This window comes from Musa acuminata, chromosome BXJ1-2 (genome assembly GCF_036884655.1).
Source record: "Musa acuminata AAA Group cultivar baxijiao chromosome BXJ1-2, Cavendish_Baxijiao_AAA, whole genome shotgun sequence".
NCBI classification, from domain to species: Eukaryota; Viridiplantae; Streptophyta; class Magnoliopsida; order Zingiberales; family Musaceae; genus Musa; species Musa acuminata.
The window spans coordinates 33,057,999-33,080,899 of NC_088328.1; the positions used below are offsets into that span (position 1 = coordinate 33,057,999).

Below are 22,901 nucleotides of genomic sequence, written 5' to 3' on the forward strand. Positions count from 1 at the left end.
ATCGATGATGAGGTGCGGTCACTGCAGGTGGGAATAAGAACTGGAAGTCGAACGATTTGGACGGCAAAAACTAATGTTTTCGGGCGTTTTGAAGCCGGACTGGTGTATGGTGAGGTCACGGATGGTATGGTACCCACTGTCTGTGGGTTAAACAAGCCTGGCTCGGATCGACCCATCTCCGCGGCTCTTGTCTCTCTCATTAAATTACAAGCCCAAACGCAAGACTCGAAGGCAGGCGGCGGGGCGCATCTCCATGGGCGGTTTCTTCCGTCCTCGAAGACGTTCGCAGAAGCAGGATATGACATGAAGCAATCCGACGCGAAACGAAGATTTTTCTGCGGGAACAGAGGGCGCGAGCGTCAACCGAAACCGGACATGGAAACCAGGTACACTGACAATTGGGTAGGCTTACCATATCTCCTCAGAGAGTAAAGCACAACAAAAGAAAGTTTAAATCTCCACAAAAACGTCGCAATCATACGGTCACCTATGGTGGCCACACTCGAGATGCGCATGACTAACACTGATAGCCGCCATTCCCAAGTATTATCAAAGAACAAACAAAAAAAAATAAACATGAATGATAACTCACTGTGAAGATAAACCTCCTAATATTATAATGACAATAATATTAACCGATGAGTGCCACATTGTGTACTTTATAAAGAATTACTAGTGAAGGTTGGAGGACTAATACTGGCTGGCTATATCTATTTTGATGATTTCAGGATTTCCACCACACACACACACCTTGTGTTTTCAAGATACCAGACATATCTGCACGAACTACACGATACAAGTCTACCATGTGCATGTAGAACAATGACAGAAGACTTATCTCTAGATCCTGTACATCTACAAGCTGTTCGGAAGTGGCTCATTGTGACAATCTGAAGTGAGATCTTAGCATCTGGGATCAGACTCGTGTCCCACGACAGGGTTGAACCTATATGTTGATCTAAACTTGTTGTCGGGTATAGATGTAACCAGCTTCGGCCTCCAATGACCTAATACTGAGAGGATTTGCAGCATGAGTCATCCGAGTATTACTCTGTGTATCTGCCAACGTTTGGAAATATGCATGCGGGCCCCAACCTGCACAATAAGAATCAAACGTTAAAAGCTTCCAATGACCAACATGTATGTCAGGGCTATCCTGAATCCATTTCACAAAATAAAACATGTAACAAAATGTATTAACTACACTGGCATTTGATCGAACGGACCACACACCATATATCAACTTTCAAGATGTATCATAAGAAATTACCATGAGCTCATGCACCAGAGTATCAAATCATTGTACTGTGTAATAATGGTGTTTACACCATTGATAATGTATGTTCCACAGGTATCATATAATGAATGTATCCTATAATAGAGTTTCCATAAGCAGTCCTGATGTCCCGGACAAGGATAACGGACATGGCCGGTTGGAAACTGTAGTTGTTTTTCCTAGGGGTTGGTACCTAACTTTTCTTCTAAGAGGGTGAGACAACATTTGACAGTAAAAATCAAGATAATTATGAAGTTCAGCGGGTTAAAATCATTTTCCCTGGCAACACTAAAGATCTCTTCAATCTCAAATTGCTCGAGTACCATAAATCATACCAAAATAGAACAAAGAAAATGAAAGTGAGGGGATTCGTGAGCACCATTTGTATCATGTGGTGGTGGGAAGAACTGCAGATAACAAAACGAAGCAACTATCAGTCCTGCAAAAAAGAAATGGAAAACAAAGGAAGAGTTATATAATTGGCATCAACAAAACAAACATTTACATTAAATCCATTATGATATAGCCTAACAATACAAACCTAAAGAACCACCAGCAAACACATCTTGCCAATGATGCCAATAGTCATCCACTCGAGAAATCGCCACAAGAGATGCACAAAGTAGGGGAAATAATACAATGCAGAGTTTTGCAATGTGGCCCCTTCTATCAAAAGCTTGGATTTTCCCTGCAAGGTACCATGAAAGAAATCCTAGTCCTGCAAAAGACCCTGAGTGCACATGGGCTTGATGAGTAGAACAACAAGTTTGCATGAATTTCTGTGATAAATTTTTTGCGCATTCTCCAATAAGCAACAAGTTTACTGGCATCTACAAAATGTAGCTGCAGAAAATTTGATTCTACAAGCACTAGAAGAATTAAGTAACATAATGAGTAAACAAATTCTAGCCACAAAGCGGCTGACTACGGGTTGTTAAGCTCCAGTTCTTTTGTGGTTCGAATTGTTCATTGAGTTAAAGCTTACTACATATGCATCAAATGAATTTTTAGACATGAATCCAAGTGTATACTAACCTAGTAGAATCGAACATGGTTGGCAGCGCAGCATATAAACATATTTAATCAATTAGAAAATGAGATTGCTTTGACAATAAAAAATTAGAGCACAAAGAATTTTAACTTAGAACTCCAAGAATTTTATCTCCCTATTTTTCTATTAGTCTTTCGATAGTTACCTCCCACTATTTTTCTATAAAAGATCAATAGTAAAAAAATGCACCACCTTAAGGATTTTTGCCCAACACTCCAAATAAGTTGAAGTTACTAACTTCACAAGTTGAAGTTAGTAATAAAATGATACCTATCAAGTCATGGCAACTAAAACTAGAGGGAATAGGTCTGGTGCCCTTCCTGATCACACCCAATCTAAGTAAAACCACCATTGTTTGCTTGATCAGCTGATTGTGATATGACCCAGCCCAGAACTGGAATCAACCAGGAGTGGCCATGTTATGGTCAATTTATTGGCCTTAAACTGGCTGGTAACTGAAACTAAAACAGAAATCCAGGTTGATTCCAGGTGAACCCAAGAAAGAAGATAGGAGAAAGGAAGGCATGGAGAGGAAATTGAGAAGAAAAGAATCTTGCTAGTGAATTTGGAGGATATGAGATTTCAGCATTTGCATTCATGTGAAGCCTTAAGCCTTTTTCCATCTAGTACTATTAACTTAAATAGATTTGTATTGTATACTAAGCATACAACATGCATGCATTTGGTTAGTTCATAATATTATCTTTGAGATTATGAACAGATCAGTTTAATAGAAAATAAAAAAATATATGCAGATCAAATTCTAATTCGATAATAAACGATGTTTCAGTACATTAACTGGGCATGCTTTAATTTGTGAAAGAATATGACAAACTAAACCTCAGTACTTGGTTAATCTAATGCATTGTCAAGCTTAATTTACAAAATGCTATTAAAAGAGAAAGATTTTTCTAGTAATAAATTACCATTAAATAAATATCTTCAGATATTCCATAAAGATACCATTGGTGATGGCAATATCAAATCATTCCATATTGTTCCCGATAAGCTTGTATACAGTTACCAAAAACAAACACCTTGTTGAGCTATCAGGCAAACGAGAGGACCTAAAACCTGTCACCATGTGGTAGTCACAAGAAGCGAGGATTTGAATGTCTCATGCGACTAATAATCATAACCCAAGTGTAAAAACACGTGACCATGCCCACGAAAAGGGCATATGGAGCGATAATTGACTTCAAATTATGATGCATCGACAGTTAGCCCAATCTCACTGGGTCCACCAATACAAACATAGGTGCAGTCCTACACTTGCTCATGTACCCAATTTGTTGCAACCAGATCCTAAACTAATACTGCAAAGATGCTCTCAGAATATGGGTACTGACACCTGTGTTGCCTATTTGTTAAATACTATTCACATGGCATGCTATATTCCATGTGAACTAATTAGGGGTCTCACACCTGTGTTGCCTATATTATATTACAGGAAATAAAACAGTGACATTATAAGCGATTGAAGCTACAGATAATTGAACAGTTGCAGAAAAAGTATCTCATGCATGACAAATTTTTTGATGTTTTCTTGAACTTGAGATATTTACATCAGAAGGATAAAAAAACTGGAAGAAATCTCTGTGTGTGTCTAGTAGCATTATCCTTTTCAAAAGTTTCAAAAGCTGAAGATACGATCAAGAAACTATAATGAGTTTTACTGCTGCATCACTTACATGAGGAGTGGCCACTAGGAAAACTTTTGTGTCCTTCCTTTATAACATTGTTTTCTCCATTGCATATAACATTTGTTGTGACATTGTCATAAACCTACAGGCATGTGTATCAGCAAATACTGATGAGTTTTATGCAATACACAGTGGTGAATACAGATATGGGTTTCTAGGTCAAGGACAAAGGAAATAAATTATAAACCACCTCTTTTCCATCAGGAAAACAGCGCCAAAAGAAGTCAGGTCGAGGTCGGCCTACTGCATCCTTAATGGCATCTGTTATCACCCCAGTAATGAGCACAGAGTACAGGAGACCTGCACATACATGTTGCCAATAGACTGTTTAATCCACCTTGTACTGAGAAGAAAACTTGCTCTACGCCTGAAACGATACAAAGATAGTAGACAAACCCAGGATCGCATGATGCAAATCGTATACATCCCTTCTTCTGAAGTAAATTGCAAGAAAGATTACAAAAGGCAAGATAATCCCAATCACCTGTAATAATGCAAATTGTGATGGGTACGTCATCCATAAGAAAGTTACGTAAAATATCAAAATTCCAAAGAAGAGCATACTGGAACAGCCCAAAATGGCACCGTGTTACTTTTCAGTGGGTATTTCAGATCAGTCATCATGTCTCTCCCCACAAAACGATGAAATGGTTCTATAACATTCAATATGACTTCTATTACAACAAGAAGTAGTAGTATTATCCAGTCATGCATGTGGAATCTTGCAACCTTCACCCCATGAGATTGCACCGTGTGAGCACCCAACTGTATATCCGCCATTGTCTTTCCCTGGAATTGACATGAACAATTTCTTCAGCAAATAATGTCAGCATGGCCTACAAACTCTAGTAAATTGCAACAAGAGCAATATAAAGTGGTTGCCGATGGAAGGACAATAGATGGTCATAGAGTAATACATGGTTCCAAGATCATGCAAATTGATGCGAATGAAGATGCATCAGTCATATGCATTATTTTGCTGCACGAGAGCAAACCAAGGACGAAACAATCATGCCAAGTTTGGTACAAAAGGATGCCTTTCTTTCTTGCACCTAGTGGCCTGCTCTATAGGTTCAACGTGGGACATGGGATGCCAGATACCTTTCCCTGTCTTCATCAATGTAAGATACATTGCTACCATCGACGCATCCAACAATGCTTTTAAGGAGACGAGATCACCATAACATCAAGGCGAGTAATTAGAAAAAGTAATAACTAGAAAGAATTCTCCGGTCCTAGACTGGATGGATCATTTACATCGAGAGGAGATCAGGGTTCCGCATATCAACTCAGCCATTGATGTCATCTCCGCCAAACCTCTACAAGACTCCGCAGTCCCGTGATCATCTTCCCATTGAGTCCCCCGTGACATCAGTAACACTGGAGGCAACTTCAGTCGCGGAGCACGGATTCAGTTTCGAGAACACAGAAATCGTTGGCCACCGGTGGGCAAAATGATTCGAGAAAGAGAAGAACAAAACAAGAAAATCACAGGAGGAGAGGGAAAAGATGAACGAAGCGGATGAAAGAGATGAACTTGACTTAACGACGACCCCAGGAGAAATGAAATGACCTTTCACCTCAGAGCGGCCTCCAAGAAAGGAGAGAAATGATAGAGAGGAGAGAGGCGTGTCGAGGCGTCCACTTGGCACTAGGAAGTTGTAGGGAGTGGGTGATGTTCAGATTGGAAGGGCCTCTTTCCTGCGCTGGGGGCCGTGATTGGCTGGAACAGCTGGACTATGGAGGATAAGCGAATCAAGAACCAGACAGATATAGAGAGAGAGAGAGATGGAAGACGGGTGGAGTCCCGTCTCATCCACATTCCAAAGAGAGGGTCCCGGTTTAAATGAGCTTCTGTAAAAAAAAGATGCAGGGTGCAGGGTGTGGGCCCCTAAGATCAACATACATTTGCTACATCAATCCATGGAACACGAAGAGCCTACTCTGTCACATGGATGCGGTGGTCATACAGAACGACGCACTTCTATTGCGAGCACAGCTTGCTTAGTGACTTGGCACCGCCCGAACCGTTCGATGCAAAAAGAAAACAAAAACCAGACTTCCTGCAGAAGCCGTACGCGCAATTGGCGTGGTTTGTATCAGCGCGGACGCCGCACCCGTTTGCCTCGACCAGGTGTCCTAAGATAGGGAACGCCGTTTTCCCACGCACGGAGAAGGACCCGCGTGGTTGAGACCCACGCACGACACCATTGGCCAACAGCCGCGTGAACCACACGTGACGGTGAACCATCCGCCAAAGACATGATCCAAATATTTATTTGGTCCATTCTTTGTATGTAAGACACCAAAGGGTACAAAAGAGCACAAATAAGAAACATAATGCAGAGAGATCACAGCCACGTAGAGAGCATCCAAAGTGTAGCCTTTACTATTCTAAACAGTAGAAAGAAAGTATCATTCTGAGTCTAGATCCCTGTATCGATCGAGTTATTTATAACTTAACAGAGAGAGCCAAGAATTAAGTTTCAGAAAAAAAAGTGAAGAATTAAGTTCTCATAAGAAGGGTTATCCTAAGACAGCAGCTGAAACCTTTAAATTGGTTTGACACAGGAAGGATAAACACTCCAACAAGATCAGTATGCCAATGACTTCCATCAGATGATTACATCTTGAAGAATTGCCTTTTTCATGCACTGTGAACCACAAGTGCCACACTAGATTGCTGCACTTGTATTGTGTGGACCTGTTGCAGGTTCAGGATTGGTTGCTTCTGGCAATGCTCCTTGAAATGTTCCGTGCAGCAATTCTAGCAAATTGATACTAGAAGTTTTGTGAGGACTTACCCTAGAAGTACTTCCAAGCATGAAATGTCAAGTGGAATCCCACTCCACCTATCACTATTCAACCACAATTTATTGTGTTTGTAGGATCTTTAAGATATTTCCTTTCACCACTAATCTGAACTGACTCACCTTGCTTAATTGATGCATCTACATGTTCCTAACTGTTGATGAACATAAAATATAGCATTTTTGACACATCTGCAACACCTTCAATGCCTTCCTCGTTTTATCCATAATCTACACCGCAAACTTTTCATGAATAGAAAATATAGCATTCTGATCTACAGTCCATAGCTAGGCTTTACAGCATCCTGAGGATGTCTCCATGTCTCAGACTTTGACACCAAGCTCTACAATTAAATTTTGTATCTATATGCCTCAGTATAAGCACCTAGGATTGTTCTTTCAAAGAAACTAAAACCCATCTAGCAAGTGGCTCCTTCATTATTTACACTTTTCCTCTATTTTTCAGAGTATTTTCCAACACCAGTTGGTCGCTGTCGTGTTTTGCGCTAATTTTTGTAGCATAATGTAACCTCTACTACCTACCTCAAAAGATCCCAGGCAACTCTTAAGATATTCATGACACAGATGCCACTAGAATTTGATCTTTATCTACTTCACCCTAGGCATCCAATGCTTCAGTAGAATTTGAACTCACCTTCACCTAGCAGCTTTATACAATGACCATAATGATGAGCTTGGCCAAAACATATACTAACAATTTCAATAATTCGCAGGATCAATTACATATATTTGAGGCTTCCGCCAAGGCAATCTTGTGGACGAAGCTTAAGATTGTTGTTTCAGATTGAAAAGCTGACCTAGACGCATTTTTCTTGTCGTTGTCACTTCCCCTACTAATACTAGCAAGTTTAGTAAATCGCTCATTCTGCTGATCAGATTGCACCAAACCAATGGTTGCTTATGGTTGAGGGTATCACCTTAGGATGAAAGGTATTCAGCAATGAGTCAAGAGGGGATATTTCACATAAACACTTAAACCCCAAGAAGGAACGAACGTCTCAGACATCCAAGTTAGGGTTTCTACTTTCTATCAACTGCAAGAAACTTGTGCGACGACAATAAACTGACAAACGATGGTTCGACAACCAAGAATCCAGCATTTCTTGCAATTCCTGCTGCAAGCTCACCCAACCAAAACCTATCAACAGATGCCACTCGTTTCCCTCCCTACTTCTCCGATCCATAGTTAAATTGAAACGGAAGAGGAACAAAGACTTGGTTCATCTTCACCACTACAATAACCCACTCAAGAAATCAATCGTTGAAAAGAACAGGATTTAAAGAAGGGAAATCAGACAACGGAAAGCTTACCAAGAACCTTGTGCTCGAACGAGATCGCACACCGCAACGAGCTTAGGAGGCTCTTGGATGCTGCCAATTAGTAAAGTGGAGCGGAAAGCAAAGGGAAAGGAAAGGGATGTTTCTGAGTACGCTCAGCGTTCCGAGACCAAGACAAGCGACAGCCACAAAAGGAGAGAGAGAGAGAGAGAGAGCAAACGGAACGGGGAGAAATTGATTTGACGAGGCGGAAAGAAGAGCGCGCTCATAAGAAGCCCTCCGTCGGAGTTCCTCAATTGGGTTCGTCGCCTTCGTCGTGCACTCGGAGCCCAATGGGCTCAATCAGAGCCCAATTGGATGGTTTTATTTATTGAATTAACTAGTGATGCCGATGAAAGGACTTTAAGATCAAAAGTAGTTTCCATTGGAGTCCATGAATTATATATATATATATATATATATATATATATATATATATATATATATATATATATATATATATATATATATATATATATATATATATATATATATATATATATATAAAGAGAGAGAGAGAGAGAGAGAGAGAGGGGTCATTTATAAATACAATGTGAAGGCATGAACATCGAGTTTGAATATGAATAGAGCAGAAGATGGAGCTTTGCATTATATATGAATAGTGCCTACTTAGGTTATAGTTAATGGAGCATTCCATGTTATCCCTCCATAGCTGCTAAAAGAACAAGAACAAAAAACATCTACCAGAATAAGGGCAGAACTGCTGCAAGCCAAGTCCAATAAGTATTCAGCACATGAACAACAACAGAAAACATCTACCAGAATAAGGGCAGAGCTGCTGTAAGCCAAGTCCAATAAGTACTCGGCGTTTCTCCATCGCATCCCCAAGTGCAAGGCAGAATCTGAATGCATGGTATACAACCCAGTACCAAGTGCCAGAAGACAAGGCATCATGCCTTACAACTTGACCTTCTCCTACAGGAGTTTGAACAATTTGATACCTCACCACAAGGGATAGCTGCATCAAACCAGGTTCTCTAGACAACAAAAGTTTGATATAGTAGCTTTTTCATACAAAACAGTAGGATGGATAGACTCAATTAGACTTCTCCTGTTTCTTCTTAAACTAGGTTTGCTGTTATATAGAACACAAGTGATTCTTTTAAAGCTGAATTCACCCTCCAACAAAGAAAGAAGAAATATTTAAACCATTAATATTAATTAAGCTGTGATCAGCTCCTTATTTATAAGGTTATACAGATAATAAAAAGAATGCTTACTATCTAAGAATCTTGCTGCCAGCAATGGCATAGTCAAATCACATAATGTCAATAACAATTAAAGGGCAGATCGAACATTGGACCTTCTTATTTGAAGAAAGCAAATCAGAGTAGTTAAGCAACTAGTGTTTTTGTATAACTTGGACCAACCCACATCTACAAATTGCAAGGATTGAAAGACCATAGATTGTGAACAAAACATCAGAGCATGAAGCAACAAAGAACGGCATCATCTCATTCGAGGGAATAGCTATTCTAATAATCACATCATTATTACTTGTCAAGTAGATAGGAGCATAATTAGTACGAGAACATCTCATTCAAAAGAGAATAAAGACAAACAAATAATATTTTCTTCTCAAAAAAAGTAAATTTTCTTATATACAAGAAGTTCAATCAAGCAGTGCTGTAACTTTATTCTAATATAACAATAATAATAGCAAAGCAGTCTTCTATTCAAAGAGAAAGATACTATGACACCATGACTCAAGGAAGATCCCTGAAACTATTGACAGGATAAACACGAGCATACATCCATTACCTTTATTCCTATCACAAGAACAGACATACAACACAAAGACACACAAGCCAAGCACTAAACAACATATTAAATGAGAACACACAATTAGCATGGTTCATAAGTAATAAGATTGCCAAAGACAATTAAGAGCTTACTGCAGTTCCCTTCACCTCCACCCAAAGCCTTTTTCTTTCTATTACGAGGGGACCGACCAGTGTTCATGATGCTCGGGATGCGTTCGAATCTTCGGAAGCAGCCACATCAGGAATTACAGTTGTGGAGCTCAATGTCTGATACTGCAGGGTGTGTGCCGGATGTGAAGAGGCCTGCGAGTAGTACATCTGGGGATGCCCAGAAGCAGCAGCGACTTCATAACCATAATTAGCCATTGCTGCAGGGGACTGAGAAAGGTGGGGTTGCTGCATTACATGATACCCTGTTCCGGCATAGGCATGAGCTTGGTTGGAAGGTACAGAGATCAGTTGTGGCTGCAATGCAGCAGGTGCAGGTCCCGGGGCAGCTGCCCTGTACAAACTCGGTGGCAAGTCAGGCTTCGTCGGAACTCCCGGAACTGGCACAGCCAGCATTCCAGATGATGGTACGGAATTGGGATCCGCCAAATTGGGCTGAACTGCAGCCAAAGGATATGGCACGGGGTGACCAACAGGCATGTAGTACAATTGAAGCTGGGGGTCGAATGGATGCGCTTGCGGCGATTGCTGCGTCGGGTGGGCTGCAGTAGGGTAGTAGGAAGGCATGGTGGCCGCTGGGTGGTGGATGTAGTGGGGATTCCTGGGAATGAACTGTGGTTGCTGTTGATATAGGTGGGGATGGAATTGTTGCTGCTGGAGTTGCTCCGTCTGCATAACAGGCAATACATGACCGGGAGCATCAGTAGGCAATGGATCACGATAGCTAAGATCAGAAGAGACCTTCGGATCAGAATTCGGATTCAAGTACGTAGGCCTGGATGAAGAATTCAGAGTAAAATTCATCAAATTTTCAGTAAAAAGCCACAACTTTTTTGACATAAAAGCGCCAAAGATCAAGAAAGACGATACCTTGACGCTGGATCCAAGGCGGTAGCACCGATGTGGGTGGGTTTTGGAGGTTGCGGTAGCTTACGGAGCCCAGCGTGCCCGGACCTCTCGTCATCGGAGAAGACCCTATTGAAGTTTTCAGTGGCGGAGATGGTAGGAGAGGAAGCAGAGTCAGTCGGGAGAGGGTTAGGCGGAGGTGGCCGCTGGGGTGCATAGATTGGTTCTTTGAAACCCTCGTTAGGTCTCTGGCTGGTGGCCGAGTCGGGTGAGAGGCGCATGTGGGCCAAGTGGTCGTCAAGGCCGGCGATGCGGTGATCCGCGGGGCGGTCATCTGTGGGGACAGGGATAGGTGGGAGATTAGAGAGGGATGGAGCCGAAGAGGTGGACCCGAAGGAGGAAGACTTATCGAGCATTAGCGAATCGGGGACAGAGTGAGCCTCATGGCCATGGCGGCCGAGCTTGCACGACGAGTCCGGGCGGTGGAGACCGAGTTGCTCTGGCTCCCGGTGGGCGCCGCCGCCGCCGCCGCTGCGAGAGTGAACGGAGGAGTTGTCCTCGAGGCCGAGGATGCCGTTGATGGAGGCGGAGTCCGCGGAGAAGTCACGGGGGAGGCCATCCATGCCCATGCAGCCAATCGCGCTATTGAGGGCGTCGACGAACCACGTCTCCGACTTTGACTCGTCCAACAACGACCCGATCGTGGACGAATGCTCCGACTCCGGCATCGACGGGAACAGGAACAGCCGGAGTCGGGGGGAACGGGTCGAGCCGCCGGCGCCGCCGCCCGCGGCGGCAGAGATGCGATCGAACTCCTCGATCATGTTCTCGAGGTCCTCGTCGGTGGCGACGGAGATGAGGGAGTCGAGGTCCTCGTTGGGGAGCTGGTACTTGAGGGAGAAGGGGAGACCGCCGAGGAGGTCCCGGGAGAGCTTGGCGGTGAGGTCAGCGAGGGAGGAGTTGCGGTCGACGACGACCATGCGGGTCTCGCCGCCGAGATAACAGAGGGCCCTGTCGGTGGGGCGGGGGACGATGCGGCCTCCGTAGCTGCACATCAGCCGGAGGCGCGGCGACATCGCCGCGACGGCAGACGAAGAGAACGGTTCGTCCCAGGAGTCGCCGCCTCGAGAGCGAGGGGAGGAGTCGACGGAGGCCGCATAGCCTGGGGCGACGCCTCCTTCGGAGATGGCCGTCGCCGCCGGTTCCGTCATCGCAGTGCGCGAGGTGAGGAAGGGATCGCCCAGCCCGGATCGAGTCACGGAGATTGGGGTTTGGGGTTTGGGATAGGAAGGGGGAAGAAATGGGGGAGAGAAGTTGTGGGACTGAAGTTACGTCCGACAAGTAGACGTGGCGTACGTCAACGGGGCGATGCCAGCGGTGGGGTCGCGTCCAAAATCGGAACACGGAAAAGGTCTTTCTTTTCTTTTTTTCGACATTTAATTTCTTTTTATTGGCCCCCGTAAGTCCAATTCCCAAATGCAACAGCCGTCCGATCCGACGGCTGGGCTGGAATCCAAAAGCCTTAATGACCGCTCAACCGCGATAAGGTCCCAAATTCGAGCTCTCTTTTTCCTGTTTTAATGATTGCTACTGCATTAAGTTTCCATCAAAGCCAATGTTTTGTTACGGACAGTAGTAATAACAGCATGGTTTTTCGATGAGTTTAATTTCAGGGAAAGTTAGTTGTTTGGTGAAATAAAATGCATTTAATATAGTATATAATGGAGTGAGAGACCAGAAGAGTTGTTCCAAATTAATGGTGACTGAGACCGTCCACCACGCTTCAGTTGCTCTCTCAGTAATATAAGCTGGAAGTCAAGGTGGGGAAGGTGGCTTCTCTCACTTCCTTGTGGAAGTGGACAACTGTGCAAGCCAATCTAAATATAATCTTTGGGCATTTGACCTCTTCACGATGGGGGGAAACATTAATCTTTTATATAAGTCGAGGAGAATATTGACTTGCCTTCCATCTTAATCAGTCCCCCTCTTTTTAACATTGCTGGCCTACTTTGCAAGCTTGCTTTTAAAAGCTTCACTCTCACTCATCACCCTTGAGAAACCAACCTCTTTCAGAGAGGAGTCCTCGAGTGTGTTTGGGTCACCAGGCTGAACTCTCTCTCTCTCTCTCTCTCTCTCTCTCTCTCTCTCTCTCTGTGATCATTGAAAGGTTGGACGAAGACTGATGTGGTGGCACATTTGAGAAGATGAATGCCATTTGTTGTTTCCTCCACCCGTCAAGATCGACCAATTTCTTCATTTCATATTATTCTTCTATAACTTCTGCCATAAACCATACTTTGACTTGTAATGATCTTAACTTGTAAGATTCATATCACGGGATTAGTATTGTAACAGCAAATAGAGTCGATCTGCATCTAACTCGTTCTGTTCGAGTCCAATTACTTCAAATTAAAGATTGATGCATAAAAGATGCTTCAACTAAAATGCTGATCAGATTCATCATAAACCTCACAAGTTTAAACCTCTTTAATTTGATTGAGTCCAACAAATCTAAAAAAATTAAGCTTTCAGAAGATGAATTATACATTAAATTCTATCAGCAACAAACATCCAAATATAATAATATCAGAGGAATGCTCTGAGGCTTTCCATACATGTATTATCTATTGCAGAGGAGACGATGTTCATAAAAAACTTCACCAGTCATGGCACATCCACCTTCGATCTTCATGTTTGATCTCATCTGCTGCATCACCAAAGATGTATTGCACGGTTCAATCTCCAGGCATTTCGTAGCTTGTCAATGTCTCCATATGCTTGGGTCGTTGCGGATGTACACAAGAACATCACAAGACAAAGGAAACCAATTTCCTCTTCTGGTTTAGACTAGGATGAAGTGTTGACAACCGATCCAGGAGGAGAAGAAAGATATGGTTTTGGTGGCTTTTCTATGTCGCTGATTCTTCCTTCCAACATTTCTACAACCTTGCTCATCGAAGGACGATTCGCTGGCACCATCTGTATGCACCACAATCCGACTAATATCATCTTCCTTGCGATTTCCCCTGTTTCAGCTGTCACGTCATAAGCTCGAAGATCTCCACCTCGATCGACATGCTCGTAAACCCAGTGAGGAAAGTACACCTCACTGGTCCTATCTGCGTGTGCTTTTACATTCTTTCTTCCTCCAACCATTTCCAGGATCATCATTCCGTAACTGTAGACATCGGATTTGGTTGAAGCCACTCCTACACTCCTACAGAACACTTCGGGTGCAATGTACCCTGCTGTTCCTCTTGCATCTGCCACCGAGAGTATGGATTCCTTCTGAGAGCACAATCTAGCTAAGCCAAAGTCAGATATCTTGGGGGAAAAATCCTCATCCAGTAGAATGTGGTGAGGCTTGATGTCAAAATGTACTATGCGAGAGTTGCATCCACGATGCAAGTACTCGAGCCCCCGCGCGACTCCAACTGCTACTTGAAATAATTTGCCCCATGGAAGAGTTGCCTTTGGCTTATCCGAAAAGATGTACTTCTCCAGAGATCCATTGGCCATGAATTCATAAATCAGAGCTCTTCTGTGACCATCTAAACAAAAGCCAAGCAGACTAACAATGTTAACATGCGACGTCCTACCGATGCTTGCGACTTCATTCATGAATTCTGCACCATTCTCTTTGGACTCGCTCATCAACATCTTCACAGCCACCAAACGACCATCTTCAAGTGTACCTTTAAACACACTTCCGTATCCACCTGCCCCTAGTTTCTCATGAAAAGATTTTGTCATGCTTTTAAGATCAGAATACTTGTATCTTTTGGGGGCCAAGGATCCATAATTATCTAAAAAGGCTTCTATGTTTCGTGTGTTATCTGATTTATTCAGAAATATGTCAGAGATATCAAATCTTTTTTGCGCATAGAAGAATAATGCAGCACACACCAACAGGAAGCTCACCAATCCTACCACTGGACCTGACATGCCACAGAGGAAAGGTCAAATTGTCATTAGCCCCAAAGAAAACAAATCTAAATCACCAACAAAATCTAGTAAGGCTAGAGGAATCCGAGGAATAGACCAAACAAAGAGAGATGGATGATAATTCACAAACTGGAGTTTGGAAAGGAACTTCACTTTAATAAGCGAATCGCTCGGCAGAAGATCTAATAATACATGAGACTTTTCCGAAATATGATTCTTACCTATCGCAATCCACTTCTTATGGAAATTATGGAATTTTCCTGCAGCAAAAATAACCACCACAGGACAGGTATTAGCGCAATAACATAAACAGTTTGACAGGTTTATCAGACATCGTGTGTAAATCCATACAGTTATTCACATGAAGAAAATATGGTTAAAAGGATTCATGAACTTAAATAAGGATGAGATTCCCGAGGTGAAAAAAAAGAATGGGGTAATTGAGGAAACTACCATGTGAGATTGTGACTTTATGTGTTTCTCCTGGTGATTGAGCATCTACTAAAACTTGTAGTTGAAGAAAGATAACCAGACTAACTACGAGATGCAGGTCATGATGAGGCCTGCTTTCAAGTAAAATGAGGTCATTCGGAAGGACCAACTCTACTTGCACCCCTAACTTTGTACTCCCCAAGAAGACTTGGTAAACAAGGAGAATGAATGTCATGTGGACAAAGAAAAAGAAACTGCAATGTTTTGTTATCTGGGAAAATTATTTTCTTTGTAAAATAATAATACACTACTTGCAAAGCAATACCATACAAAGGCTTATGAGATGGTTGTCTTGAGCCAAAGTCTTTGTTGACTGACTATAATAATCTCCAAGTCACATCGAATCATTTTCCACGGAGAAGAAGAAATTTGCTTGCCAATTTAATCTGAAAGGATCATTTCTGACTCCTTCTGTCAGTCACCATCACCTTAAACAAAAATCCCTTCCCCTATCTAAGGGGAGAATAAAGAGCAACTGGTCTATTAGATGCTGCACCCGAAGCCAAGCATGATGCATAATAATCACAAAAAGAAAGAAAGCATGAAATACACCAGTAAGAAGGTAAAATAATGAATAAAGAAAATACAATTGCTCACATTCTCCATGGAGTGTTAAATTCTAGTCTAAAACCCCCACAAGAAACGGCAGAGGAGTAACCTCTGAATGAATCATTAATATATTTGAAGACAAAAGAAGAGATTAAGGAGGAAAGAACGTCTTGAGTCTGTCTCAAAGATCAAGTGATGCTTGTTCTTAAAGCTAATTAAAACAATCGAGAGGGACAAGTGGGAGAGATGACAACAATTGAATCGGAAACAAAGAGATCGAAGCGGAACTTACCGCAACTGCTGGGTTCATCCCATCCTCGTGGGCAGTGACAGACGAAGTCCCCTGTTTCGTGATGAGACCCGCACTTCCCGTCGCTCTCTCTGCATTCCTCACAGCCTTCAGGGTTCGACCACCATTCCACCAGAAATCCGTTCTTGAGGAGATCCTCGTAGTTGGTGCGTCCACTCTCTTCCTCTGCACCATACGGGAAAACCGGTGCATTGACCACCTCACACTCGCTCGACCAATTCGGCGGCTTTGGGTAGTCATAGCTTTCACCGAGTTCAGCGAAAGTATCATTAGCGCACCGTATCCTTTCGTGATGGCCGGGTGGGATTCCCGAGCAGTTACGAAACAAGAAGAGCACTTTGTTGGCGGTGCTGATCGTGAAGTAATGGTCGACGTGATCATGGAGTCCTAACTGGGAATCGTCGTGGGGGATCGGGCAGTCGCCGCGGGCGAATTGGGTGTTGGCAACCAACAATGACTTGTTACGGTGGAAGATCTGTTTGATAAAGTACGACCCTCCTCCCAAGGAGTTCGCCAGAATGGGGAGACCACCTGTGCACTCGACTTCAAAAGCGGGATCGCCACAGAATGCATCACCCCCACTGAGCCAGAAGGGGTCGCTAATGTCTACAGCATCTCCGCAGCGGCTGCTGACCTCGCACCCACCCGTCTCTGACCCGGCCGCTGCGGCTGGTTTTATCCGCCGCGAGAAGCTGATCAAGAGCACAAGGATGGAGAGGAGAAGAGCGAAGCTCGGCAATGATTTGGCACGCATTTTGTGGCGATGACACGGAGAAGAGAGAAGCAAACAGTAGCGGGAGAGAGAAGGAGACGACTGCGGAAGTAGGGATCAAAATGGCGTAGCTACTGCTGACCCCAAGTCTTGCCGGTGGACGACTCGGGCCTTGTGGCGGAATCAAAATAGATGCAGTCTATATTGGATTTTACTTTCAAGAAAAAGAAAATAATCTCGGATTTGCACAAGGAAATAAGTGCCAATTATTATTATTATTATTATTATTATTATTATTATTATTATTATTATTATTATTAAAATACCCCTTGATAATGAGGAAAAAAATGGTCAAAATCGGATCGGATCATTAAATAAATGTGCGAATAATTGGACCTAGAAGCCCCCTTTTTACATCCTGAGCTCAATCTTCATGGAATCGGATCGAGACAGGTCTGATTCATGTTACACGACCAACCAATTTAATTGAAATCCACGGGTTCAATTCACACGGCATCGTTTGGGGTTTACGCGCTGCAACGACTCCGTCTCGCACGTCTTCCTCGCCCATCAAGACTTGTACCGTGTCAAAGACTTCGTCGATAGGATTCCCATAAGCCGTTATTGTCGTTAAGGGAGGCGGGTAGGTCGTCGAGTCATACGCGGCGGAGTTGGCGCCCATCGCATCACCTCGATGCTGTTCCTGCAATCGTTAAACAGTCGGTCATGTCAACGCATGCCACAAAACACGGTTGGCATTGGACCGTTTTCTCAAAAAGGACGACTGAGGTTTCACACCTCATTGCATTGCAGTGTTCCAACTAGAATCATAATTGGATCCACCACACAAAGCAGCTCGACAAGGAATAGAAGATCCATAAAGTAATGTTTACGATCGTAGTAATCGGCAATGCAATAAAATTCATGTCAGTTTTAGAGCTTCATTACCTACTACTTTACTTGGAACTTTCCCTGGCGAACTCATCTCCGAAGACTTGGTGGTCAAGGATGAACCCAGCCATCACCATCGTGATCTTCCTTTAAATCTCTGTTTCCTCTTCTCGTTCTGCCTCATCCCTTCTCCGTGTCATCGCTACAAAATGCGTGCCAAATCGTTGCCGAGCTTCACTCTTATCCTCTCCATCCTCGTGCTCTTGATCAGCTTCTCGCGGCAGATAAAACCAGCCGCAGCGGACGGGTCAGAGACGGGAGGGTGCGAGGTCAGCAGCCGCTGCGGAGATGCTGTAGACATTAGCGACCCCTTCTGGCTCAGTGGGGGTGATGCATTCTGTGGCGATCCCGCTTTTGAAGTCGAGTGCACAGGTGGTCTCCCCATTCTGGCGAACTCCTTGGGAGGAGGGTCGTACTTTATCAAACAGATCTTCCACCGTAACAAGTCATTGTTGGTTGCCAACACCCAATTCGCCCGCGGCGACTGCCCGATCCCTCACGACGATTCCCAGTTAGGACTCCATGATCACGTCGACCATTACTTCACGATCAGCACCGCCAACAAAGTGCTCTTCTTGTTTCGTAACTGCTCGGGAATCCCACCCGGCCATCACGAAAGGATACGGTGCGCTAATGATACTTTCGCTGAACTCGGTGAAAGCTATGACTACCCAAAGCCGCCGAATTGGTCGAGCGAGTGTGAGGTGGTCAATGCACCGGTTTTCCCGTATGGTGCAGAGGAAGAGAGTGGACGCACCAACTACGAGGATCTCCTCAAGAACGGATTTCTGGTGGAATGGTGGTCGAACCCTGAAGGCTGTGAGGAATGCAGAGAGAGCGACGGGAAGTGCGGGTCTCATCACGAGACAGGGGACTTCGTCTGTCACTGCCCACGAGGATGGGATGAACCCAGCAGTTGCGGTAAGTTCCGCTTCGATCTCTTTGTTTCCGATTCAATTGTTGTCAATTCTTCCTTCTTAGATTTACTGGCTTTCACTCATAACCAAGTCCCTCTCGATGTATGCTTTAGAAAAGGAATTCATGATTACAACATTCATCTCTTCCTTTCTATTTATTTACTTTTATTCTATAATCTCTTCCCTTTTTTCCTGAAAATATATATATATGAATGATTCAGAGGACATTTCTCTGCCCTTTTTGTGACGTTTCTGCTACACTCTCCTAATCGTAGGAGACTGTTATCAATCTGCATGAGACATGGCAAACTTTGGAGCCAGGAATAGTTCTTTTTTTATTATTCTTCATTTATTAGTTTACAAGTCTGTGATGGTTTTTATGATGCAGGAAAACGACACAAAAATATGAACAAGCTTGTGATAGGTAAGCATTTTAAGTTTTCTGTATTATATATATACATATATATATTGGAGGAATTAACAGCAGCAGCTGTTACTGTTGTTGCGAACAGGAATTTGTGTAGGCGTAGGCTGCTTGGTCATGGCAAGCTTCGGATGCTTCTTTTATTACCATTGCAGCTGGAGGAGAAAACAGCAATCATCATTTCTGCTATCGCGAAACGTCTCTTCCCATCCAACTTCTGAGAGTGATCTAGAATTCGGCAGCGAACAATACCATACCCAAATCTTCATGTACGAAGAACTGGAGGGTGCCACGGATGGCTTCAGCACCTCAAATGTGCTCGGTGATGGCGGATTTGGCACTGTCTACAAAGGTTTGTCATCGTCGGTACTGCCAAGGAAGGAAGAGGTTGGCCTCGTTGCTCAATTGATGGTTCTATCCTGCAGGAAAGCTCCGTGATGGTCGAACGGTGGCCATCAAGCGATTCTACAAGGACAACTACAGGCTCGTCGAGCAGTTCATCAACGAGGTCTACATCCTCTCTTCCATCCGCCACCAGAACCTCGTCACCCTGTACGGCTGCACCTCCCGCAGCAGTCGCGAGCTCCTCCTCGTGTACGAGTACGTGCCCAACGGCACCGTCGCAGACCACCTCCATGGCTGCCGTGCTTGCGAGGGGGCCCTCACGTGGCCCCTCCGGATGAGCATCGCCATCGAGACAGCCGACGCACTCAGCTACCTCCACGCCATCACGCCCCAAATCATCCACCGAGACGTCAAGACCACCAACATCTTGCTCGACAGGAGCTTCCATGTCAAGGTTGGGGACTTCGGGTTATCCAGGCTTTTCCCGGTCAACGCCACCCACGTATCCACCGCACCACAGGGCACGCCCGGCTACGTCGACCCCGACTACCACCAGTGCTACCAGCTCACCGACAAAAGTGATGTGTACAGCTTCGGGGTGATGCTGGTAGAGCTCATATCTTCCAAGCCTGCTGTGGACGTCAGTAGGCAGAGCCGTGACATCAATTTGGCCAACATGGCCATCGACAAGATCCAAAAGCAAGAACTGGATCAGCTGGTCGATCCAAAGCTCTGGTTTCGGTCGGACTGCAACATAAGGACGATGATCGAGCGGGTGGCTGGAGTAGCGTTCAGGTGCTTGCAAGCGGAGAAGGAGATGAGGCCTCCCATCAAAGAGGTTCTCGAGGTACTGAAAGGGATAGAGGATGAGGGACGGAACGGCGCGAAGGGTGTGGAAGCTGATGCTACGGTAAATGACGAAGATTGCTTGCTGAGGAAGAAGTCGCCGCCACATTCGCCAGACTCTGTTGCAACACGGTGGGAAAGCAAGTCGACGACACCAAACTATAGTGCTTGATGAGGTGATGTGAAATCTGATAGCTCTGAGTTCGATTTATGTATCTTTAAAGATTGACGTAGTGCATGGAGTTTCTGTTTTGTAGGATTTCCAGGGGAGATCGATGTTTACGTGTGCTATTAATGGGTTGCCGGTCGGCTGAACCGCCGGCTTCTCAGAAACCAAGATCGTGCCAAATTCTGCAGCCGAATACGGGGCAGACAGCAGTAGACATCAACATTAGCACACTCAATGGTACTTAATATCCCCCAATGCTGCTGTCTAATTGAGTTCCACATAAAGTTTTACAACTAGAGGAACTCAATTCATCGAAACGAAGATACAGAAAGAGAAGATTTTTACCTCCAGAAACGAAAACACAGAACAAATGGAATCTCTCCACGGTCTGAGATGCTAAAAGGTCACCTGCAGAGAAAGGGCACAAATATGACAAAGTAACCCATCACAAGCGAGTTGCACAGCGTAACTCAAATAGCATGTTCGCGTGCTGCATCAGACTCCCGCCTTTGATTCCTCATTTCCTCGTAGAACTTCTCTATAAACCTCTCTGCTCTCTGATCCACGGTCCCGTCCTCTTCATCACCGTACTCCGAGAACTCACGAGAGAGTTCTCTTCCGATTCCATCGTCATCGTACAGAAGCTCGTCCCGAAAAGCTCCGCCGGGCGACAGCATCTCGTGCTCATCCTGGAACACGCCACCCTCCGCGACAGACTCCGCGCCATCGCCGCCGCAAAGCAGCGACAGAAAGCGGCTCCTCTTCTTCGGCGGGGCACAAGGGCGGCGGAAGAGCGGGGAGTTGGAGGGCGAGAACTCGTACTCCGCGATGAAGGCGTAGTTGTAGTGCCGGAGGAGGTTGAACCTTTTGGTCCGCTTGAGGAGCAGCAGCTTCCGGGCGATGGGCCGCCTGACCTTGGCCACGCGGGTACTGAAGCTGAGGGCGATGAGGTCCAACGCCTTCCTGACGATGGGGCTCCTCTTTCTCACCATGGCTGCGCATCCTCCTTCCTCGGCCGGGGTCTTAATGGAGGGAGGCGCGGGCGGAGCGAGTGGGGTATAGAGCTGGAAAGCGATGCTGCCGAGGTCGGTGGATTTGTACTTTAGCTCTGAAATTTGAAACAGCGAGGCAGCTGCAGGTAGCCGTTGATGCGAGCGGTGTCCCACTATCGGAAGCATACGAGCTCGCGAGCAGTGTCGTGAGGGAGTTCGTGGGTGGTGTTGAGCAATTCGGGTGTTTTCTGTGATCGTGCTACGGAGACGTATGGGATGTTTTTGTTCTGTATCGATGGATGGATGCTTTGGACATAAACAACATTTCGTATTTGTCTTACGGATTGATTGGTTGCGGCCAGCTTCGGGGGCTATGTTCGATTAGGATCGAGTCACGCTTTAGGCGCGAGCGCGAGTGGGTCTCTCTCCGAAAGGAGTCCGAGGGTTGTTTTTGGTTTTTGGTTTTTGGTTGAGAGGAGCTTCGGTTCGGGTTCGGGTTCGGGTTCGGCTGGGCCGGAGTTGGGTTTGGGGCGCGCTACCGTCTCGATCGGTTCGTGTACGTGGAATGACAACGCACGTCATGGTTATCCATCACGCGCTCCGTGACGCACAACATGACGTGTGTTTGTTTCGTGACGTTGGGCTGCATCTCCAATTCATGGCAGAATGCAATCGACTCGACGCACAGTAATATCTCATCGTTCCAATCCGGGAACTTGCGAAATAGAGGTCGATGTAGTGTCATGGGGACGACCATTGCTTCCATTCCTCATGTAGCACGAGACATATTCCTAGAATTCGAATCTCGTAGGAGTTAGCAAAATAGAGGTCGAGGTACTGTCATGGGGATGATCGCATTCACCCGGGGAAAAACTACCGAGAGAGAGAGAGAGAGAGAGAAAAGAATAAGAAGAAGAAAACTAATATAAATTTTTCGGTCTTCTTTGTTGGAAAGATAATGATGAGGGAAGAAAATATGAGGATGAAGAAACTCATGCCGAGCCTCGCCCGATTTCTAGTTAAGTTATCGATTAATAAAAAATAAATTTAATTATGATATTTTTTAATATTGATCGAATGAATTTTTTTATTTTTTATCCAACACCCTTGCTCTCACTTATAAATAGGTAAAACCTCATAAGAATCATACATATATAAAATATTACATATATACTTTTATCTCTCCTTAGTCGTCATTGTATCGTTTAGCCATATGAATTATAAGTAAAAAGAAAAAAGATAATTCTAGTTCTCCTTACATTTAGAATTGAAT

At 44.5% G+C, this 22,901-nt stretch overlaps 5 protein-coding genes across 10 annotated transcripts; 1 reads left to right on the forward strand and 4 right to left on the reverse strand.

Annotated features, from left to right (window-relative positions):
• Positions 1-594: 594 nt before the first annotated feature.
• LOC135611009 (lipid phosphate phosphatase 2-like) lies at positions 595-8,377 on the reverse strand. 5 transcript variants are annotated; one of them, XM_065106235.1, is made up of 8 exons: positions 8,173-8,377; positions 4,760-4,819; positions 4,427-4,514; positions 4,221-4,330; positions 4,019-4,112; positions 1,818-2,006; positions 1,656-1,715; positions 595-1,095 (listed from the first exon to the last, which is right to left on the reverse strand). In XM_065106235.1, the coding sequence occupies exons 2-8, from the start codon at positions 4,808-4,810 to the stop codon at positions 959-961; spliced, it is 729 nt and encodes a 242-aa protein (XP_064962307.1). In that variant the 5' UTR covers positions 4,811-4,819; positions 8,173-8,377; the 3' UTR covers positions 595-958. The 5 variants fall into 5 exon arrangements, with proteins under 5 accessions (XP_064962307.1, XP_064962289.1, XP_064962318.1 ...); XM_065106217.1 differs by having other exon boundaries at positions 4,595-4,819; positions 8,173-8,375; XM_065106246.1 differs by lacking the exon at positions 8,173-8,377 and adding an exon at positions 5,611-5,774.
• Positions 8,378-9,810: 1,433 nt separating this feature from the next.
• Positions 9,811-12,284, reverse strand: LOC135610997 (protein PAL OF QUIRKY-like). Of its 2 annotated transcripts, XM_065106194.1 has the most exons (3): positions 11,001-12,284; positions 10,872-10,905; positions 9,811-10,799 (listed from the first exon to the last, which is right to left on the reverse strand). In XM_065106194.1, the coding sequence occupies exons 1-3, from the start codon at positions 12,185-12,187 to the stop codon at positions 10,158-10,160; spliced, it is 1,863 nt and encodes a 620-aa protein (XP_064962266.1). In that variant the 5' UTR covers positions 12,188-12,284; the 3' UTR covers positions 9,811-10,157. The 2 variants fall into 2 exon arrangements, with proteins under 2 accessions (XP_064962266.1, XP_064962261.1); XM_065106189.1 differs by having other exon boundaries at positions 9,811-10,905.
• Positions 12,285-13,499: 1,215 nt separating this feature from the next.
• LOC135584969 (LEAF RUST 10 DISEASE-RESISTANCE LOCUS RECEPTOR-LIKE PROTEIN KINASE-like 2.4) lies at positions 13,500-17,076 on the reverse strand. The gene is made up of 3 exons (XM_065106205.1): positions 16,255-17,076; positions 15,143-15,181; positions 13,500-14,914 (listed from the first exon to the last, which is right to left on the reverse strand). The coding sequence occupies exons 1-3, from the start codon at positions 17,024-17,026 to the stop codon at positions 13,824-13,826; spliced, it is 1,902 nt and encodes a 633-aa protein (XP_064962277.1). The 5' UTR covers positions 17,027-17,076; the 3' UTR covers positions 13,500-13,823.
• Positions 17,077-18,079: 1,003 nt separating this feature from the next.
• Positions 18,080-21,968, forward strand: LOC135611019 (LEAF RUST 10 DISEASE-RESISTANCE LOCUS RECEPTOR-LIKE PROTEIN KINASE-like 1.2). The gene is made up of 5 exons (XM_065106255.1): positions 18,080-18,856; positions 19,241-19,276; positions 19,365-19,628; positions 19,702-20,643; positions 20,725-21,968. The coding sequence occupies exons 1-4, from the start codon at positions 18,085-18,087 to the stop codon at positions 20,637-20,639; spliced, it is 2,010 nt and encodes a 669-aa protein (XP_064962327.1). The 5' UTR covers positions 18,080-18,084; the 3' UTR covers positions 20,640-20,643; positions 20,725-21,968.
• LOC135611021 (uncharacterized) lies at positions 20,922-21,628 on the reverse strand. The gene has a single exon (XM_065106267.1). The coding sequence runs from the start codon at positions 21,626-21,628 to the stop codon at positions 21,107-21,109; it is 522 nt and encodes a 173-aa protein (XP_064962339.1). The 3' UTR covers positions 20,922-21,106.
• Positions 21,969-22,901: the final 933 nt, after the last annotated feature.

Excerpts from the sequence above, each read along its gene's own strand:
- LOC135611019 (XM_065106255.1), top strand. The coding sequence starts at position 18,085 with ATGCGTGCCAAATCGTTGCCGAGCTTCACTCTTATCCTCTCCATCCTC. Across the intron at positions 18,857-19,240 it reads GGATGAACCCAGCAGTTGCG|GAAAACGACACAAAAATATG; the intron begins GTAAGTTCCGCT and ends TTTATGATGCAG. Across the intron at positions 19,277-19,364 it reads TATGAACAAGCTTGTGATAG|GAATTTGTGTAGGCGTAGGC; the intron begins GTAAGCATTTTA and ends TGTTGCGAACAG.
- LOC135610997 (XM_065106189.1), bottom strand. The coding sequence starts at position 12,187 with ATGACGGAACCGGCGGCGACGGCCATCTCCGAAGGAGGCGTCGCCCCA. Across the intron at positions 10,906-11,000 it reads GCCTTGGATCCAGCGTCAAG|GCCTACGTACTTGAATCCGA; the intron begins GTATCGTCTTTC and ends TTCTTCATCCAG.
- LOC135584969 (XM_065106205.1), bottom strand. The coding sequence starts at position 17,026 with ATGCGTGCCAAATCATTGCCGAGCTTCGCTCTTCTCCTCTCCATCCTT. Across the intron at positions 15,182-16,254 it reads GGATGAACCCAGCAGTTGCG|GAAAATTCCATAATTTCCAT; the intron begins GTAAGTTCCGCT and ends TTTTTGCTGCAG. Across the intron at positions 14,915-15,142 it reads TAAGAAGTGGATTGCGATAG|GTCCAGTGGTAGGATTGGTG; the intron begins GTAAGAATCATA and ends GTGGCATGTCAG.
- LOC135611009 (XM_065106217.1), bottom strand. The coding sequence starts at position 4,810 with ATGGCGGATATACAGTTGGGTGCTCACACGGTGCAATCTCATGGGGTG. Across the intron at positions 1,716-1,817 it reads GTTTGCTGGTGGTTCTTTAG|GACTGATAGTTGCTTCGTTT; the intron begins GTTTGTATTGTT and ends TCTTTTTTGCAG. Across the intron at positions 1,096-1,655 it reads ACCACCACATGATACAAATG|GTTGGGGCCCGCATGCATAT; the intron begins GTGCTCACGAAT and ends CTTATTGTGCAG.
- LOC135611021 (XM_065106267.1), bottom strand. The coding sequence starts at position 21,628 with ATGGTGAGAAAGAGGAGCCCCATCGTCAGGAAGGCGTTGGACCTCATC.